The following is a 22,421-nucleotide window of genomic DNA, read 5'->3' as shown; positions in this document are numbered from 1 at the left end:
AAAAAAGGAAGTGAAACTGCAGGACAAAAACACTGCCCAACTGAAAACAAGAAGCCTTTTTTTGTGATCTGTAAAATACTGCTGCTGCTAAAGTCTGGATGTTTCTCTGTTTATTCCATGAAAGCCAAAGAGGACGGTGTTAATAAAGAGAGATTTCACAGAGAGTGGCACTGGGAATGAAGTGAGATACACTAAGATAAAGGTCACATTTGATCAGATGGAGCAGATTATAGGGGCTTTAAAAGGTAGGGGCAGAGAAATTAAGCCAAGGTTAGAAAGCAATATAGTGCAGGATTGATTCTGGGGGCGGAAGTAAGCTATGACAAGTGCTTATCAGCCAGAGAAGTAGGACGAGTTAGACTGGGCTGTTGTCATTTGCAGACGAAGTACAGCACTCGCTGCTTTTGTTCAGGCTTCCACCCCCCTGTGCTGCTAGTTAACAATGGTTTCTATAATTTCCGATCTGGATCCAATGAAAGGCTGGGAAGTATTAAGGTAGGCTTTGTTAATGTCTGCTTACTGAAGATTTGTTTTGTCGGTAGAGCAGAAATAAGAATGGAAGTTGTAATGTGGAACATTTAATGGTAGGGTTTAGCAAGGTTTTTCTTGTAGCTGGATATGTTTAAAGCCTACAGTCTTGACAGATACTGAGCTGATATCAGAGGTTTTTTGCTGATTTGGTGTACTGTTATAAAGGCTGGTGTTATGGTTAACCCAAATGAAAACAGTGTATTACAGTACAATGTTAAGTTATACAGTTATGTGTTTGACTTCTGGTGGCTGCTATGAAGCACTCCATTTTCATTAACCCTTCACAAATCACCAGGCCCTGCAGTTTGACTTAATTCTGTTTAATTTATTGAAGGCAAGTTGTGCTGTTTTTTTAGAAGCATGACTCTTTTTTGCAGGAACAAGCAATTGCAGTTTCGCAACTGTCGTTCCTCCACTGCTGAAAAACAATGACCCTTTCTTGATATTGCATTCAGTTAAACAGCTCACTATATTATATTTCTGAAATCATTTTGGTTGAACATTTTAAAAGGCAATTTTCTTATTGAGGTTTACTGTTTTATAATATGTGATTGTCAGTTTTAATATGTACAACTGTATTATTATTATTATTATTATTATTATTATTATTATTATTATTATTAGTAGTAGTATTATTAGTATTATTATTATTATTAAGCCTAAGTTTGAAGTCAAAATAGGAATCCAAAACTAGTTAAACAAGTTTGAAATCCTCCTGTGACTTGCAGTAATTCTGAGCCTACCTAAGTGTCTTCACTGCATGTGTGTTTCCGCTATTTTTTTTTTTTTTGTTGTTAGCTGAAAGAGCACTGTATAGGAAATGTGTCACCAGTTCCACACATTAATAACGAAACACCATTTCATATCTTGTGTGTGGTTGGTACTTCCTGTCAGGGCTGTATTTTTACTTTAACTTCACTTTTTTATGAACACTTATGATACCTTTATTGGTCTTTACAAAATATAATTTTGATAGCATACTGGAGAGTATATATTTCAGTAAACATACGTAGTGGTATGTTTAACACAAATAAGTAAAACAATGATTTACACAATTTAATTTATCAGTTTTAAATATACAAATACAGCAATTTACAGAACTATAGTTCAAAATGTATTTGAATGTTTACCATTTAGATGTTTATCTTATCTCTGAATTGCATATACAACATTTAAGTGCCGTTCTACAGAGATTGTATATTATACAATACAAAGAGAATCTTACAATATACATTGTGTTCATCTGTGCGAGTCCCTGTCCTCTTAAAATTGAACACATGATTAAATACGTAATCTACATGTTGTAGATTATGTATTTTTTTCTTTATTGCAAAGATTTCTTTAATTCATTTTAATTATGTCTCTATTTCACAAAATACTTCCTAATTATACAGTGTTGATTTAAGTCCATACTCAACCAATAAAGATCCCATACCCCATATTTGAATATATATATATATATATATATATATATATATATATATATATATATATATATATATATATATATATTTAAAAAATAGTTTGTACACATTATAAGCCCATGTATAAAGCAGCTCTATACACATTCCCTGTAGAGAGTTGTCAGTAAAGTTTCAACAGGAGAAGAAGCTGATGTCCTTACTGCTAAACATATATTTTATATGTTTAACAGTAAGGACATCAGCAACATAAACAAACTACAATGTTTGTTTTAAAGAGGGCACATGAGGTTAAACTATGGAATAATGTAGTCAATAAACACCAAGGAATTATATTGTATTTTAGCATAAAACTGAACTTGATTGTGGGGCACTGCATCTTGAATACAGTAACTGTCAGGAATGCTGTAGTTTAGGCAGTGGTCTAACTGTATATTGTGTGATTTGTAATATAATGTGTGGTGCAGGACAATAAAGGGGTACAGGAAGAAACGGAATGTGTGTTCTTCTAAATGGCTCTGTTTTATTATTCTTTATTAAAGCTCTGTAGGCTAAGATTAGTAGAGGGAGCAGCTGCCCATCACCAAGGGGAGGAGTTTAACAAAGGGTCAGCTTTAAGATGTTTTTGTTGTTGTTGTTGTTGTTGTTTAACAGGCTGTGTATTATGTATTTGTATATACTGTAGTGTGTCTGATTTGGTTTATTTTAGAATTCTAGGATTTAGTGTTTTTTTTTTTTTTTTTTTTACTGAATCAGGAGCGGAGTGTAAAGTAGCTTTCAGATAAAATAGCTTGCTAATATATTAACCTACATTAAGATCTCTGAGGATGAGCCCTGGCCCAGAAGGAAATAAGTACACCTGCCTAGTACACATTTCAGTTGAAGTCTAAACTATACCACCTTAAAGTCATTCACATTTTACTGATCCTGTTTGGACTGATAAAAAAAAAAAAAAAAAAAAAAAAGTTTGCAGTCAGAATAGGCAAACGGTTCCTGTTTATGTTATTATGAAACAATATACAAGTACAACCACTTGTTGTTAAGAACAATAGAGGATATCACAGTATACATTTATATTAAGCTTGCACCACTACCTGTGTGTGGTATGTGTAGCTATAATACACACTCATTACTATCTACTGTTAAATAATAATTATTTATATATACATTGCTCCCTTTTTATTTCACTGTCTGACATACACATTAACACAATGTGCATTTAAGGGCCCTTATGCTGAAAGTAAAGTACACAACATGTTACTGTTGACATAGCCTAACCATGAATTAACCATATTTGTGAATTTTTGAGTTGTGAAATAGCGAGGTAGCACTATTAACATACCTGCTCCATTTGCAATTTTGGGGGCTACAGAAACAATGCTGCAATATTCTAAGCAAGACTGAGCATTAAACTAGCAGCCGATTATTATAAAGGTGTTAAAATGTTTAAAATCTGTAGCAGATGTTAAGTATATACAAAAGTATCAGTATCTCCATCTAACTATTATTCTACTTAATATGAGGCAAAGGAATTAAAATACAGTTTATTATTTTGGTATTATTACAAACATGCTTAATTGTAGCCTTTGGTGGGTGGACTAACAATAGACATGTTAGAATGGCTGACTGCTTCTAGTCAAATCTCAATCAATGCTAAAGTGGTCAGATCAGGGGATTTTAGCACATATTCCTTTCTTTATAAAGTAGGTGTTTTCAAAGGTGACAGTGCTGGATGGATGAATGTGGTCCTCTCAGGTCTACAGTATCTGTAGTGTTGCCATTAACTCCATTATCAATGCATTCCAGCATCCAGCTTTTGCACTCTTATTCGCTAATAATGTAATTGTCAGTCCTTCCTCATACAATATACCACGTGCATAATGAATTAAAAATGCATATGTGTGTTGCACAAGTCAATGTATAACTTCATTATCTATTTTAGACTTTTATGTGCACTGGGGGTGGGGGGGTGAAAATATGAATGTTATATCTAAAAAGTACAGCGTGTTGCTTATGTATTTAAACCATTTGTTATAATGCGACAATGGGGAAATTTGTGAATCAAAAGTATCACCAGAACCACACATGTATTTGGCACAGTTCATCATGGTATGGGCAGGGTTGTTGGATTTGGGGTATTGTGAAGTGGGATAGGATTTCAATGTATTTTCTGTGACTTGCAACAGGGAATACCAAATACTCTCTCATATTCTAATCTGGTGATTTTGATGGTCATTTTAGACCCTGCTGCAGGGTTCTGCTGTGTTTTATACTTGATGCAGTAGATTAAAATGACTCACACATTGCCCTCTCAGAGTGCTCAAGAAATGTTTTGTATTATTCCGCTGAGCTTTGTATACATTTGTGGTAACACGAATGCTTTTGTATAAAGAAAGGAATTTTATGTTTATGAACCTGTTTCTAAAACAAGTCACATACTAATAAGCAGATAATCGTCACCACTGAAACATCTCAGCACTAACAGCCTGTTATTCTGCATTGGTAATAAATGGTCTACATTTGTTGTATCACTACACTTGTTGTACGGGGGCTTGCTCCTGAAAATCTTTTGCTTTCTTTGTTTGTTTTTGATGATCATTTTCACATTTCGGTAAAATAGGTAAAAGAAATACCCCATGAACAACATTTAAGATAAATGCACTTGTGGGATGGCTTGCTCCTTTTGGTTACTGAGTTGAAGAGTTAGAGGATAATCCATAAAGAGTCAAGCACTATGTATGGGAAAGAAAGTATGTTTAAACCTAAATTAAACATCTGAATTGGGGACTAGTAGAGCTGCCATTTACTGACAATTCCTTTTTTTTTTTTGAGTAAACTCTGCATCAGTTTAGCAGTGCGGTGTAATTTCGATTAATGAGATTCACCCAGTCGTTGGATTTGAAGACAGATTTCAAAATGAGATAAGAGGTGCATATCTTTTCGGGGATACCAATATATTTAGTAAGCAAGTGTCTGGGGGATGTAAAGCAGGAAACAAATGCCCCACCCAAGTCATTCTGCATTTACTCATCCGTCTTAATAATAGCTGAAAGGTAACATGCAGCAAATACACAAATTGGGTATTTAAAAAGCTACTGCTGTTTTAGACTTTGATGAGGGAAGCATTTCAAAATGTTTTTGTGAACTAACCAATTGTATTTGCAGTACAAAAATACTTTTTTATTACTGTTTATTGAGAATAATATGCTTCAGATCTATGTTTTCTATTATAAATATGTTACAAGTTGACACTGGAAATACTTTTAGAGTTACTTGCATAGTGTAAAATAATATAAATTATCTGCCAGAGGGGCTTTGATATTGGATTGCAATACATAATGTTGAGGCCTGCCACACCTGATCACTGCATGTTGAATTCATTTGTTATGATTGTATAGGATGTGAGTCTGCCAAGCTAGCAATGGACTAAAGCAAAGTCCTGGATGGAATTAGGCTAAAATACAAAAACTCTGTTTCCTTCATCTGTATGATCAGTTACTTATTACAAAAAATTATTCACAGCATGCAAAGGCACAAAAGGGTATTTGCTGGTTTTAATAAACAGCATATGTTGCAACACAAATGTGTCTTTAAAATGTGTTTATACATTTATGTGTTCGTTGATTTGATTATTCAGTGTATGTCTGTGTGTGTGAAGAATCTGGCTGGTTTTACAAGTCCTGGTTAATGATAATCATGGACTACCAGACCTAAGTTAACATAAGTGTGGAGATGTCTATTTCACATTTTATAACATTTTTATAAACCTTACATGATAATGTAGTATGGTAACATTTCTAACAATTTAAATAAAATAATAACATGAAGTGCACCATAGTAATTATACATTCAGCATCTGAAAAAGAATTCATCTTTGTTTCAATAGCAACTGACATTGTCTGTAAAAAGCTATGGACAAAAAAGCTTTGTCTTTGTAAAATTTCATTTTTCCCTAGAAAATTCTTGAGTGGGCTGAGCTGTAGGAGAATGGTTTAGATTGAGCTGCATATTTATTATTGAGGCTATGTAAATGAAGTAGTGTTCAATCTTCATCCTATAAATCCTCTGTATTATAAGAAATATTTTCCATGGGATGTCTGTTTCAATGTAGAAATGTGCCTGCTCGTCATCAACTTGTTATCTGTAATGCTAATATTAGTGCTGCTTTATACAATGTGCAGCATTGCTGTGGCCTGATAATGGCTCTTACCTGAGTAGCATTCTAGCTAATTGATTTTAACAGTATCTTGGTTCAGGGTTTCTTAATGCATCATGCCTGCACAGCAGAACGACTTTTCATTGCCCCTAGGGTATAATTGTTAGACACCTTAGTATCACAATTTCCTGCCTATAAATGTGCTGCACAGACTACTGCATATTTACCGAGGCAATCTGGGACTTTTTGGAGAGTGTTCAGTGCCATAGCGATATAAATCTGTGCTTAAAACAGCAGAGATGCCAAGCTGATGGGAAGAAGAGGAGTGGTGGTGATTGCGTTGTAGATACTTTCCAACCTTTCAGAAACAAAAAGAGGTAGGCTGGCGAATGCCCGGGCAAAGAATTACACATAGTGCTTTTCTATAAAAAAGATATAGGAAAATATTAAATGAAAATAAAATATATAATACAATACAACTGCTACATACTAGTTTTCTGAGTTATCATTTATGACCTTTTGAAAATCCTGCCCTATGTGCCATGTAACATCTTTTAGCCACCGTGGCTGATTGAGAAATCAGTCCTACACATTTCTTCGCTGATGCCTTCAAAAACTGTTCTTAAAAAAGGAAAGTACTCTTTTTATTTAGGAAAGAGCACTGAAAAATTGTATTTTGCAAATGTACTACTGAGCTGGAGAACAAGTATTGTTCACACTTCAGTTCTCTGCATATTTTACCACAGCTGTTTCCTACAGTGTAGTTTCCTGATGCTGTTTTTGACCTAATCTTTTTGTTTGTTACCTTGGTTACCAAGACTGCTGTCTTATTAATGTCATCATGATGCGACTGCATCTATAAAAGGTATATAAATGCATCAGTTGCTTCACAAAACTCTTCTTTAGCATCTGTTTGTTGGATTTGCCTCAGGATAGAGACATTATCCTATTTTGCATTCTATTATTATTATTTGTTTATTTAGCAGACGCCTTTATCCAAGGCGACTTACAGAGACTAGGTTGTGTGAACTATGCATCAGCTGCATAGTCACTTACAATTACGTCTCACCTGAAAGACGGAGCACAAGGAGGTTAAGTGACTTGCTCAGGGTCACACAATGAGTCAGTGGCTGAGGTGGGATTTGAACCGGGGACCTTCTGGTTACAAGCACACAAAACAAACCCGTTTCCATATATAAATTACACCAACACTCATTCCCCCCCTGTGGTATGTTTAAAAGAAAACAGTAAAGAAATGAAAAACTATGCTCCTCACACCCGTTGCCTGGTTGCAGTTTGTGTGAAGATGACTGACAGGCAATGATTGCATTCGTCATGCATGATTCGTACTACAATAGGTAATCTTTGAATTAGCATTATCTTTAAATAAGTCAATCATGGTCTTTGTTTTCACTGAGAGAATAACAGACTTGACACTGGAGAAATTTCAGTGTCAGTCAGTACTGAGATCGTTATCTAGGTTGATCCGGTGTGTGATCTTTCTAATAGGGCTAATTTGCATTGAAAAAAATCGGTTATTGCTGTTGGGATCATTAAAAATGGGTGTTTGTTATAAGAAGGGGTAGTTATAGTGAAGTTAGGCTGTACTTCCTAAAAAGGATGTAGTGTTACCTGATCTGCACCTGGGGCTTTGCATAGCCTAGATGAACCAAGCCATAGTTCAGCATGATTTCTCTTGGGCACCCGTTTCTAATATTTATTTTATTGTTTAGGGCCAGGTTTCTGCTCCACTCAGCTCTGACAGCCCCTTGTGCCGTACATATAATCGTCATGTGGTGAAGTGCTACAACTTGCGGTTGTTGTTGAATGCTGTTTTTCTGGGTCAATGTTCGACATTGCTAATGCTGCTTCAGTAAGCTAAGCAATACAAGTGCTTCAAGATTACATTTTCTCCAACTTTACTGCCATTGAGTTATAACACCAATCACTGCTAGGCCTATATGGGACTTTCTCCATATTGTTAAACTGAAAAAAGATGTTTAAATGCTTTGTTTGGAGATTAGACCATCCTATTGTATTTTATAGGATGGTAACAAGAAAACATTTATTTTCTTATTCCTGTGAAGAGTGACATGCATTTCACAGTTCACATGCAGGACAGCATGTTAACCCTTAAAGAATATTATTGATAATTAAAGTGATCAGAGTTTAAAAACCAAAGTCCAGCAGTATTTTACATTACTCTGGGCTCTGCCTTGAATCGAATGAAGACTCGAAATCAATAAGCTTGAAAAGGTATGGGATTTGGAATTGTAAACGCTTTTTCACTATTTGTCTTAGAAAGAAAATCCATGAATTGCTCTTTTTCCTGTTTGTTTTTTGGTATTGTGCAATATGTTGTTGTGGGCTTGCAGTTTATCATTCCATAGGGCAATTGAAAGTTTGGTACCACCAAACCATTTCTTTGCATAGTGTATTTCTTACTGTATGCCAAGCAGGAACAGAAAATGTGTGTGCTCAATTGTCATTGGTTCTAAACGTTCAAGCTGGTAAGAACCATTCAAAAAACTGTTTGTATTTTCATTAAAAAAAAAATCTCAAAAATTAATTTTGTCCTATTTGATATCACCTATTGTTCAACCCCATTCCAGAGTTTCAACAAACTGTTTTTAATCAGGTCATGATTCTAACAATACATAAAATCTAAAAGCACAAACCCACATATTTGTAACATTCCACCTGGAACTGTCTTGCATGAATTCAATAGCAGTAATTGCCTGGCATTTTCTAACCCGACTTATTGAATGGAAACGTATTTTGAGTCAGTCTATATATATATATATATATACTGCACATTGTTTTTCCGGCCTCTTTAGGAAGCCTGTTGTCACCTTAAATTATTTGGTGTCATGATGATATAAAATGACACTTTGGGGATATAGGATCTCCTATAAGAAAGTTAGTTTTGATGTAGCTACATTTGCCATATCTTTCTCTTCAAGATTGATTTTCTTTTGTAGAAGATGTTTCTTTATGGCTATCCAGACACCCTGGTGATTGCTGTATAGCTTTGTTCAAGGTTTGTTGAAAGACTCCACACTCACTCCTCTCAATCAAAACCTACAGCCTTCCCTTAAAGTAATTGTAGCTAAAAAAATAGTTCCATAAAATGTCTGCGCCATACACAATCATTCATTCTAAACATCTCAAATGCACATTTTTGAAGGAAACAAGTTTTATGGAACACATGGTACTGCACTAGGTTAAATAAATCTTTGTTCTCAAGCCATGATTTTAGACTGTCTTGCACTTCCTGTGTCATTACACCTGGAGAGTAAAATTGTCCCCACCCCTTTACTGTCTTCTTTTCTGTCAATAACCAGTCAGGTGCTTCCCCTATTGACTGACATGCTTTCAGCTAGTAATATGCTTTGAGCCATAAGACATTTCTGAGGAGAAATAACCCAGGAAGTACAAGTGTCAGCAGATAACCTGTGAATAAGGCATAGAAACTGAGAGCTTTCTTTAACCCAAAGTAGTACCAGATATGTTTTTAAATGAAAATGCATGTGTGCTATAACATGTGCTATTCTTTCAAAACTACACATTTAAGACCTAAAAGAAGTGAGAAATGGATGGAATTATTTTCTTACATTAAATACTCTGTATTGTTGTGTAATACCTTCAGTTTCTATGGATCTGTCGTCCTACATCTTGCTATGGACATTATAATGATGAAACTAACCCTAAGTATGTAAAGGATAAGCAACGATAAGTGTTGAATCGGTAAAAATAATTTACTGTTTCGAGTGCCGTTCGATATTGAGATTTAATTGATTGTTAATTTGGTAATTGGATTTGGTTTTTGCTCTTTTGTTACACTTAGTTCAAACTGTTAAAATGGTTGTCCCTCATACTGTGGGAATGTTGACACGAGCTCCTCAGAGTTTGAAATCCCACTGACACAGACAAAAGTGCTGTTGTAAGTGAAGATAGTAGCAAGGACTGTGTTTCAGATGTAGAACATGAAAGTGGCATTAGAAAAATAAAAATGGAAAAAACAAAGAGAACAGAGAGTAAAGTTATTGATCGTTTTGACAAACTTAAAACAGAAGTAGACCTAAATATCATTGCCAGCAATTGGTTTTCGAGAACTACTTGAAAATGTATGTGGGCTGTAAGCTTGTTTGAACACCAGTTGAATGAAAGAAATAAAAAAACTATGTTTAAATCTAACGTCTGTGTAATTGATGGAGATTTACTAAGAGATGATGAAATTGTTGTTGTTCCTGAACCTGTGCAGAAGATATGTGAAATAAAAATTAGAAGGGGGTGTTTATGTGGAAATGAATTTGTAATTATAAAAACTTTTTTTTACATTATGTTAATGTATTACTTTTAGCAAACAATATGAAATGCTAAACTGAAGCCGCAAGCCCTTTTCTAAGTGTTACGTTTGAAATATGTAATACTGTAATTGTTGAAATGATTGTTGCGTAATAAAATGGGATTCACATTTCTGTTTAATTATACTGACTGTGGTTTCGTTGACGAATCAACATTTTTCTGTAGATTTGTAGCACAAACTGTGGATTTGTTAATCAACAATTTACCACCCCCACACTCCCCTTCTCTTCAAAGCCACACAGCCACTTTTAGTTAGAAGGTTTGTAGAATTAATCCATTAAAAAATGAAAGGGTGGCGTCATGGAAATGTTTTAAGTATAAAAAATAAACAAAACTAGTAGAAGCTTTCATACAATTTAATTCAAGATTACTTGTATTATTTATTTCAGTAAAATATAACACTGTAAACGATGCTGTAAAAAAAAAAAAAAAATCCCAACATAAACAAACTTCCTACCTTGAGTACAATCCCTTTGAACATACAATGTGATACACTCTTGAGACCAAATCTGAAAACTGCTTACCATGAAACTACTTACATGGTATTTCAAATTATTAAAATCTCAGTCCACCAGCTGAGGAAGCGATACTTTGATAACCAACAGCATTGTGAAAGCCATGCCAAAGAAACACTGCGGAAAAGAAATATGGAAACCAAGTGCAACATATTTAATGCTCTGTGTGACCACACACACATTTTTAACATGTTATGCTTTGCTGGGGATTGATTACAGAAAATATGCTCTGTCCTTATCTCTTAGCAGTGGGCACATCTGTTTCCTTGGAAACATACTAATACACTTGGGCAGCATCAAGTACTTAAATATTACCTTGGCCTTTCACCTGCATGTACTTAATCAGAGAGGTTGGCTCAATGTGTAGACGTGTATTATAACCATTAAATCACATAAGATGATTATGATTGATTACACTATGTAACACAATTTTTGTTCCTGGGTAGTAAGTGTTATTTCCTAATTGCTTATGCCTCAAAAGTATAGAAAATGGCTATTATTCCCCACAAACTTTGCTTTTGTGACCAGGACAGTGATATTTTGAAATTTACCTATTTCCAATGAGAAAATGGGCGAATTTGTGTCTTTTCGTTCCCATAAAGTCAGAAAAAAACAACATATGAATCCAAATTAACACGTATTTATACTAAAGTAATACAAAAATGACTACAAAAGATTTAGAAGTGAGTAGTTTTTCGAGATTTACGATTATACTGTAAATCACTTTCACGAATCAGCCCCCAAATGTAGTCTCCCATCATGTTCTCGTTATACTGTCCTTGGTAGCGGCGTTCAAAGTCCAGTATATCCTGGTGGAAGCGCTCGCCTTGCTCCTCCGAGTACGCTCCCATGTTCTCCTTGAATTTATCAAGATGAGCATCAAGGATATGGACTTTGAGGTACATCCTACAGCCCATTGTGCTGTAGTTCTTCACCAGAGTCTCAACCAGCTCCACATAGTTTTCGGCCTTGTGATTGCCCAGGAAGCCCCGAACCACTGCGACAAAGCTGTTCCAAGCCGCTTTCTCCTTACTAGTGAGCTTCTTGGGGAATTCATTGCACTCCAGGATCTTCTTTATCTGTGGTCCGACGAAGACACCGGCTTTGACCTTTGCCTCAGACAGCTTAGGGAAGAAGTCTTGAAGGTACTTGAAGGCTGCCGACTCCTTATCTAGAGCTCTGACAAATTGTTTCATAAGGCCCAATTTGATGTGCAGTGGTGGCATCAGCACCTTCCGGGGATCCACCAGTGGCTCCCACTTGACGTTGTTCCTCCCCACAGATAACTCGGTCCGCTGTGGCCAGTCCCGCCTGTGGTAGTGCGCCTTGGTGTCCCTGCTGTCCCAAAGGCAGATAGCAGGGAAACTTGGTAAAACCGCCTTGGAGACCCATCAGGAATGCCACCATTTTGAAGTCTCCTATGACCTTGATGCCATCTCAGAAAAATGCAGATATGTATCCACTTAGGCAGCTGGAACTAAACTGAACTGGTGGGCTTAAGGCCCCTGTATTTATACTACTATTTATATTACTGGAAAGTTCTAGAAGTTACTCCAAGTTTACTCAGCACTGAATCTATCTGGAATGTTCTGGAAAATAGGTAAATTTCAAAATATCACTGTCCTGGTCACAAAAGCAAAGTTTGTGGGGAATAATAGCCATTTTCTATACTTTTGAGGCATAAGCAATTAGGAAATAACACTTACTACCCAGGAACCAAAAAAAAAAAAAAAAAAATTGTTACACAGTGTTACAGAATGAAAACTGTATATGATTCCACACTGCTTTAATATTTACCAATATTAAATTATGCAAAAAAAAAAAAAAAAACATATTTGAAAGGAATCTATTAATATCTCATCAAAGTGAAAATATTCCAGCTATGTTGAAGTTCTTTGGTTATGCATCAGTTAGTAAAGCATGAGCTCATTGTTTTGGACGCATTACATGGACGTAATCTTGCCAATATGATCCTGATTCTTCAGAGTTTGCCAAAAACTGATGTTGGTCTCCCTCTGTTCTGCAATCATGAAAATTGCTATAAAACTAATTTAATTATCTGAGGGCAAAAACAAAAAAACACATGGGACTGCCTGGAATTCTATTTGTCATAGTACAATGATTACACAGCATTGTGTTACAGTGCACTTTTAAATGTGTTTATTGGAAATTGTCAACCTCAATGCTAATATCTCACAGACAGCTGTCTTTGCTGGATTCGTGTTGAATTCAATTTTCCTGGAAACTGATATTTCTCATAAAATGTGGGACTCCCGGCAGATGCATAATTAGATTAAACACAGAAGAATGCAAAAATTATTGAAATTATTTTTTCTACAGTTTTTACATGTGTTTCCACAGTTGAAAATACCATGGAGAGCAAAGTCTTTGTGTGAAAGTAAAATAAAACTATTACTAAAACCTGTACCTCAGTTGTTTGTTGCTCAGTTGCATTTTCCTTCCCAACAATTAAAGTGTCATACCCTACACTATTGTACTGGATACTGTATAATATTGCTTGCGTGTTTTAAAAAACAGTAATCATGCACATTTTCAGCCACATGTGTTGTTCAGTTGTGGTCACTTAAATTATAACTGTGTTTACTGTAAATTATTAGTGTTGTAGTTACAAATTTGACTCAGTGTTTGAGCATTTTAAAACATTAATGCAGTGGCAGCAAAAAAAATAAAAAAAATATAAACATGCTCTGCGTCTAACATCTGGGTTTTGATCACATGTGGCAGGGGGCCACTCATCTGCGTCACTGAATAAGCAATTACTGACCAAGAAAATCTGAACCTGGACCTCCAACTCTAATTCTGAAATGGCTCTTCCCAATGGGAGTTGTCGTGTCTTTGGCCAATTAAAAATGTGCTTCAGGTATTTAGTGATATTGTTATTGATAAAAAGCTTTAGGGATGCTGATAATGTCACAATGCACATGACAAATTATTTTTGCGTTCCAATGAAATCAATCGCCTTACAAATTAAAATCACTATTTTACTTTTGACCAGATGTGCTATTTATAGTAAAATGCATATTCTGTATATGACGTAGATTGTGACAGAACACATCAATGTTCCCATTACAGACATACAGTATAGCATAATCATGTTGCAAGCATGTTCTTTTTTTGGTTGTTGGACTAACTTTATTTTAGCACGTTACATTTTCTTGTTATTCTCCTCCTATACACTTCACAGAATAGACTGTTAATTGCTAGGTGTTATTCTGTAGCGGAAGTTTGGTGCTTTTGTAAATCAAGCAGTGAATCGATTGTACCCACAAGTGGTAATTCACCAGGCAGTCACATGGAAAAATCTAATACAGCATGTGTTGCAATGCACATTTCATTGATTGATAAATAAGCTGTGGTCACATTGAATGGCACATCTGGACATGTTATCAAAGTGCAATAGACCTGCTGCTTGCATGCACATTGCTAGTTTTAAAATGTGTTTTTTAATGCACTGTTCTGACTTGTTTTCTACAAAATCATTTGAGCATAACATAACTAATCCCTAGGGTTTTACTGTTTGAAACTACAGGGCTGGTACTATAAGGGAAAGTCTATTTGTTTCATATACTGTAAACTGCACCGACATGTTTATATAAATCTCTGAAAGTGAGAGTTTGACACCTGTTTGAGCTCTCACTTTGAGTGAGTTATTATCACATAAGCAACATGGGTTTGTTAAAAAGCACAACATAATGCAAAACAAGAAAAGTATAAAGCAAATGAGTTAGATACAGCTATATAAAAACTAATCATCATTTTATTATGGCAGCAGTGTGGAGTATTTTATTAGGGCGGCAGTGTGGAGTAGTGGTTAGGGCTCTGGACTCTTGACCGTAGGGTCGTGGGTTTAATCCCTGGTTGGGGACACTGCTGCTGTACCCTTGAGCAAGGTACTTTACCTAGATTGCTCCAATAAAAACCCAACTGTATAAATGGGCAATTGTATGTAAAAATAATGTGTAAAAAATAATGTAATTGTATGTAAAAATAATGTGATATCTTGTAACAATTGTAAGTCGCCCTGGATAAGGGCGTCTGCTAAGAAATAAATAAATAAATAATTAAAATCAAAAGCTTTGTTTTTTATGTTCTAAGGCAGAGGAGACCTCCAGTCTGTCTGTGTGTGACGAAACTGCATTTGTCTCATTGTGGCATTCTAATTTGTATAATTCACTGCAATTTAGTCTGTAAATAATTAGACAAATGTTAAAAACGGGTCCTGAATAAAAACTGATATAACACCACTTGAGGGCAGAGCAGCTGCCAAGCTTTCCTGGTGCCATCAAATATTTTATTCTGTAAATTAAAATAGAAAAAAGAATGAAAGTTATGGGCTAGGAATTAAAACACAATCTTGCCCCATAGACCAATTATACTTTGGCATAGCAGCAAATGGTATATGTTACACTCTCAGAGAATTTGTAAGTGAATGCATTACCTATATTCTTTTCCTTTCATTTACAATAGCACATTCATATGTAGCATTTCAGAGCAAAGTTTTTTTTTAATTTTTTTTATGGAAACTGATAATGAAAACCTTTATTATAATTTATACTATATTACAAGGTGAATCTGTCCGTCATTCGACAGCATGGGGAATCAAAGTCCTGTCATCCTGTGATAGCACAGTTTGGATAAACAAACAATACGAAGGTGCTCCCCATTTTTTAAAATTTAAATCCACAACCTTACAAAAAGGTCAGATCAAAACGCTTTAACACACACTGTAGAAAATATACAGCTGTAGCATGCAAGTAAGTACATAAGTCTGGTCCATCCTGTAATAGCTATAACTAGAGCCAGCATTGAGTGTACCTGGAAAAAAATGTCTCCCTCGATTTGTATCCACTCAACTGTTATATTCTCATACTCGTGACGCTTCCCATAATTATGGCTTAAATGAAAACTGAAAAGTCACAAAAAATATATATCAGAAAATATCTGTTGTATTTGACCCCTTCATTCTGAAGATCTCAGCTTTCCCTCAATGTTCAGACCTTTTCTCAGTCTTAAGGTCTCCACACACCAGAAGCGATGCAATGTTTTAACTGGCAACGAGACACTTTCATAGCGACATGACCATACACACCAGAAGTGATGTGACAGATTTGAAAACTGCCAGATCTATACAACTGTTAAATTGCTATTGACAAAACTATGATCAAGACTGGTAAATATTCGTCAACATGATGTAGTGTAGTGTCTTCTCTGACGGTATTTCAACACATATGGCAATAAATCATACATACCAGGCTTATCCAGTTCCTTTGAAATGGACCCCCCAGATTTGTCTTTCAAATCTGTATCTTTATAATTGTGATGACCTTTGTCATAAAGCTCTGGGTAGTATTAGTGTTTCCTCTGTCATTTTGGATGCTACTCCACCCTGCTGGACCACGTGCACTGAAGCTGTTCTCTGATTGCTCCATGCCCTAGTTGACGCATGTCAAATCGCAAAAAATAAGATTCAATCCTATTTATTTTGTGTCACTACAGTGCCGCTCCTGCGTCGCGTGAAAAATACTTAGTTTTGCTTGCCGCATTGCGTCTGGTGTGTAGCAGCCTTTTTATTTGTTTATTTAGCAGACGCCTTTATCCAAGGCTACTTACAGAGACTCGGGTGTGTGAACGATGCATCAGCTGCAAAGTCACTTACAATTACGTCTCACCCAAAAGACGGAGCACAAGGAGGTTAAGTGACTTGCTCAGGGTCACACAATGAGTCAGTGGCTGAGCCGAGCCTTTATCCATTGATAAAAATAAGTGGCTTGTTTCTTGCCCTTTTGTTTTTTACCCATGTCAGTCGGTGCAGATTAGAGTTGTGATTAGAATTTGTGTTTCTTCGACTGGCACTTTTGTTATCTGACTTTTCTCGAACATGCTAAATAAGAGATAAGACACCACTTGACCCCTATTACAGGATCTTATACAAGTAGATTTTCTAAGCTTATTTTAGTCTAAAAAGAAAATCCACTCTCCCACTTTCAAGTATACTGTATGCAATGTAAATGTCCAGGATTCAGATATATTCAGATATGCCTTTGAAATATCACTAGAATCTGGAAACTGACTTAGCAAGGGATATTGGTGAACATTGGCCTCGGAGTGCTGCTTGGGGATTGATAACTAACCACTAAAGATAATATGCTAAGCACTGAGTAACTGTTTCTTTTTTCACAGCAGAGGTTTTATGGTGTATCGCAAGATATCTAACAAAAAAAAAATGCATACTTTTGAAAATGTATCTAGTTTTCCAGAATTTTAAGTTTGTTTTACAGTATTACTCATTTGCCACTGAGTATTACTCATTTTAACTATTTCAGAACTTTTTTTTTATATTTTTACTGAAACACTGCCCTAGACCAATTGAATAATTTCAGTGTGTTGTACTGAAAATTAAGACTCTACTGCATATTAATCTAGTTTACTGGTCTGCTTTCATCCTAACCTACACAAGTGATCTACAATTATGATTGTGTGTTTCTTTCCTAGACCTGAACTGAAAGAATTAAATCACTCATTGAATGCCTTTGTTTTTTTCGCGCTTTCGTTATGGTACTGTGAAAGTGTGTCTCAAAATACCCACTGAGAGGAGTGAGCACTTGCTGGTTGGAGGAGGTTCCAAAACTGCATTCAACCTCCTTCTTGGCTCCAACTGTTCTATAGACTAGACAGCTGACTCCACATGAAGCCCAGGGAAACTGGAGATGTGAAATAAGCCACCTGCCATATGCTCCATATGAAGATATATGTTGTAATAATAATAATATATAACCGTATTACTTATTTGAAAAATGTATGGAAGAATTATTTAATAAAATGAGCTGTGAAATTAGAATAGATTTATATTTCTCTGAATGCAGTACAAGAATACATATTTTTTTAGCCCAGCTCCCAAGCGCTTGCAAATATTTATTTATTTTTAAGAATTTGTATCTGAAGATGAAAAGCACAAGTTTTGATCCTCTGTGTATATGAAGTTCAAATCCTGTAATCAGGGCGTAAGAAATCCCTCTGCTCTCTGAGCAATAATATCACACAAACATGACACAAATTGTAGGATTCAAAAATAAACAGTATAAAATATTCATGTATCTGCATCTAGAGCAAGAAAGCAGAACTAAAACCAAAGGGATTTGCAGCCTCAGATCAGAGGATCCAAAGCCTTGTTGTTGCTATCCCCATCACTATCATAACACTTTTTACCAGGGTTATCTGCTCAATATCTTATTGTGTGTAAATGTTTTAGTCAAGATATCACTACCATTTGTTTTAAAATGTTTATTATTATTATTATTATTATTATTATTATTATTATTATTATTATTATTATTATTATTTTGAACTGGTTGAGGTATGTGGGATTCAAACACAATCTTCTTAAGTACTGAATCAGTTGGGTTTATTTTTTACTTCATGTGCCCCACTTCAGTCACTTCATTAACTAGAACTGCTGGTTTTTTTTTTGTTTTTTTTTTGTTAGTGCTATTAAACCGTAAAACAGTCCTTTTGACACCGTGGTACCATCCAAAACTTACATTTTAAAAACAAACTGTATATTATATGCTTTTTTTTCTTTTTCATTCATTGAACTTGTAAGTTTGCATGATTGATTTCTAACTGGGGTGGATAAATGACAGGTAACTTTAGAAAACGAAATCAATGTTTCCATTCTTACAAAAAATGACAAAATGGAATTAAATGTCAGAGCAAACCAATTGAAGATAAATCTTTGCTTTTTTAGATATCCTCTCTGTTATAAGCCTTTCTTCAGGGAGGGGGAGGTTTGTTAAGGGCAGTTTTATCTTGGTATCATTATTAAATAGAAATAACCATAGCCAGTTTGTCTAATAGTTGAGGGAATATATATATATATATATATATATATATATATATATATATATATATATATTGTGACAAAGTTAGTCCTTCTTTGCGTACTTTGTTCACAAGTATGAGCGGGGACAACACAATAGACACAACAAGTGTAAGTTTATTTTAAACAGGATGTTACCTGCGTGTTTATTTTCAAGGGAAGTCCAATAATCAGAGTTGTAATGTTAATCCAGAGTGTGCCAACAATCAGGTAGTCATCCAAAATAGGGTCAAGAAAGCCAACAGGGTTATCCAAACAGTCCAGGGTCATACACAATATTGCAATCCAGAAATCAATAGAACACACAGAAATCTTCTCAACACACAGCACCAAACTCCTTCTACTCCCCTCTCACTATGGTGCTGTCAGTTTGCTCCTTTTATAGGGCTGGTCATTACCCTTGATCACCTGCAGGTGTGCTGACATACCTTAATTACCTGGTAAGGATCCTGGGTAGTGTAGTTTGTGGTGGGCGACCATTTTGGAAACTGTAGTCCTATTGGGACCTCCATTTTGTGAACGGACAAAGTCCTAACAAAATCTCTGCCCTCACATATCTCCCATTCAGGACCATGCCCTGAGGTTTATCACATATCCTCCCCCCCAGCATCGACCCCACGGGTCGAGCGATAGCAGCAAAAAAAGAATGGACACGGGATAATCCATCTGCATTTCCCATGTCTTTCCCTGCCCTATGTTTGAGTGTAAAAGTGTAAGGCTGCAAACTCAAAAACCACCTCATCACCCTGGCATTTTTGTCCTTGGACCTGTGCATCCAGGTAAGGGGGGCATGGTCACTGATTAGGGTAAATTGACGGCCTAGCAAGTAATACCGTAAGCTCTCCAAAGCCCATTTGACCGCTAGGCATTCCTTTTCAACAATTGCGTAGTTCTTTTCGCGGGGTTCCAGCTTCCGGCTTAAGAAGAGAACGGGATGTTCAACCCCCTCTATCTCCTGAGACAGTACGGCCCCTAGCCCCACCTCAGAGGCGTCTGTCTGTAATATAAACTCTTTTCCAAAATCAGGGACAACCAAGACTGGATCACTACACAGGGCTTCCTTGAGGCTACTGAAGGCCTGTTCTGCCTTGTCATCCCACTTAACCATATTGGGTCCCTTGGCCCTAGTCATTTCAGTAAGTGGAGTTGCTATTGTGGCAAAATTTGGTATGAACCTGCGGTAATACCCTGTAATACCCAGGAATGCCCTCACCTGCTTCTTGTTGACAGGTTTGGGCCAACCCTTTATAGCTTCCACCTTTGTTATCAGGGGTCTGACTATTCCCCTCCCTACCTTATACCCCAGGTATTTGGCCTCTTCTAGACCTATACTGCTTTTGGTTGGGTTAACTGTCAGCCCGGCCTTTTTAATGGCGTCAAGTACGGCCTGGACTCGAGGCAAGTGTGACTCCCAGTCCGGACTGTGAATCACCACGTCGTCCAGGTAGGCTGCCGCATATGCCCGATGGGACCGCAATATCCGGTCCATAAGTCGTTGAAAGGTGGCCGGGGCGCCATGTAGGCCAAATGGTAATACAGTATATTGGAACAGCCCGTCAGGGGTCGCAAAAGCTGTTCTTTCTTTAGCTCTAGTAGTTAGGGGGACTTGCCAATATCCTTTTGTAAGGTCAAGGGTGGTGATGTAACGGGCTTTCCCTATCTGATCTAATAGTTCATCTACTCTTGGCATAGGGTAAGCATCAAACTTTGAGATCTCATTTAATTTCCTGAAATCGTTACAGAACCGCCACGAGCCATCCGGTTTGGGAACCAAAACTATAGGGCTTGACCACTCACTGGTGGACTCCTCAATAACCCCTAATTCCAACATTTTCTTTACTTCTGCCCTTATGGCTTCCCTACGAGCTTCGGGGACCCGATACGGTCTCATATTCACTTTCTTCCCTGGTGTCGTGATAATGTCATGCGCTACCACCTGTGTCCTACCTGGTATCCCTGAAAACACCCTCTTATTTTTTCCCACAAAACCTTTCACCTCGTGTGCCTGTTCTGGGGAAAGTGTAGGTGCAATGTTGATTTCAGGTGTTCCTACCGGTGGGATGGGATACGTTTCGATCGCCATCAAAACATCTCTGTCTCTCCAAGCTTTTAATAAGTTGACATGATATATCTGTTCAAGCCGCCTTCGGCCTGGCTGTCGGACTTTATAGTTCACTTCCCCTACCCTTTCTATCACCTCATATGGTCCCTTCCATGTGGCTAGCAATTTACACTCAACAGTCGGGACTAAAACCAACACCCGATCCCCGGGTTGAAACACCCGTAGTGTGGCCTGTCGGTTATAGGTAAAACGCTGGTGCTCCTGTGCCTGTCTCAAGTGTTCTCTCACGATTGGGGTGACGGCTGCTATCCTATCATGCATGTTAGTGATGTGCTCGATCACACTATGATAGGGTGTGGACTCATGTTCCCAGGTTTCCCGTGCTATGTCTAATATCCCCCGTGGGTGCCTCCCGTACACTAGCTCAAAGGGTGAAAATCCCAGTGATGACTGTGGAACCTCACGTATGGCAAACATCAAATATGGTAACATGAAGTCCCAATTCTTCCCATCCTTATCAATCACCTTACGTAGCATAGATTTCAAGGTTCTGTTAAATCTCTCCACTAGGCCATCTGTCTGTGGATGATGCACTGAAGTACGTAGCTGTTTTATGTTAAGGAGCTTACAAAGGTCCGCCATAACCCGTGACATAAATGGGGTGCCCTGGTCTGTAAGGATTTCTTTTGGGATGCCCACCCGACTAAACATGAGCATAAGCTCCTTTGCTATGCCTTTAGCGGCCATGGTACGCAACGGGATGGCTTCAGGGTATCGAGTGGCATAATCCAAAATAACCAGAATGTACTGGTGCCCTCTGGAGGATTTCGGTAATGGTCCCACTAAATCCATTGCTATCCGGTCAAATGGTGTTTCTATTATGGGAAGAGGAACTAGGGGACTACGAAATGCCGGTTTAGGGGCAGTCTGTTGGCATTCTGGGCATGAATTACAATGCTGGGACACATCTCCATAAACACCTGGCCAAAAAAACCTTCTTAATACTCTCTCCCGAGTTTTTTCCATCCCCAGGTGACCCCCTAATATATGTCCATGGGCCAAATCAAGTACTGTCTTTTTGAAACCAGCAGGTACCAGCAATTGTTCAATTATTTCTAATCCTATTTTATCCACTCTATACAACAAATTATTCTTCATCATAAAGTAGGGATAACTGATAGGCATGTTTTCTGTATGTATGGGGGTCCCATTAATTACCTTCACATTTTCTTTTGCATGATATAGGTTAAGATCCTGTGCTTGCGCCGTCCCAAAGTTAATGGACGATACTTCCAAGTCAGGAAAATCAATGTCCTCAACTACTGGGTGGACTGACAAGGGGTTAATGCCTTCCCTACTAGTGCTGGTACTGGGTTCTTCCTGATTGACACCTGTACCTGGGTCACTACTGGTACTAGGCCCAGGGGCGTTAAGCTCCTCCTTATCATTATTGTCTCCTACTAAAACCTTT

At 37.0% G+C, this 22,421-nt stretch overlaps 1 protein-coding gene across 1 annotated transcript in view; it reads left to right on the top strand.

The window, feature by feature from the left end:
* The first annotated feature begins 335 nt into the window (after positions 1-335).
* LOC117415851 (CUGBP Elav-like family member 2) overlaps positions 336-22,421 on the top strand; it is a 151,444-nt gene continuing 129,358 nt past the window's right edge. The window contains 1 exon segment of the mRNA XM_059027286.1: positions 336-495. Within this exon segment, the coding sequence (XP_058883269.1) occupies positions 443-495 (53 nt within the window). The 5' untranslated portion in view covers positions 336-442.

This window comes from Acipenser ruthenus, chromosome 7 (genome assembly GCF_902713425.1).
Source record: "Acipenser ruthenus chromosome 7, fAciRut3.2 maternal haplotype, whole genome shotgun sequence".
Classification (NCBI taxonomy): Eukaryota; Metazoa; Chordata; class Actinopteri; order Acipenseriformes; family Acipenseridae; genus Acipenser; species Acipenser ruthenus.
This window is presented reverse-complemented; position numbering and strand designations above follow the sequence as displayed.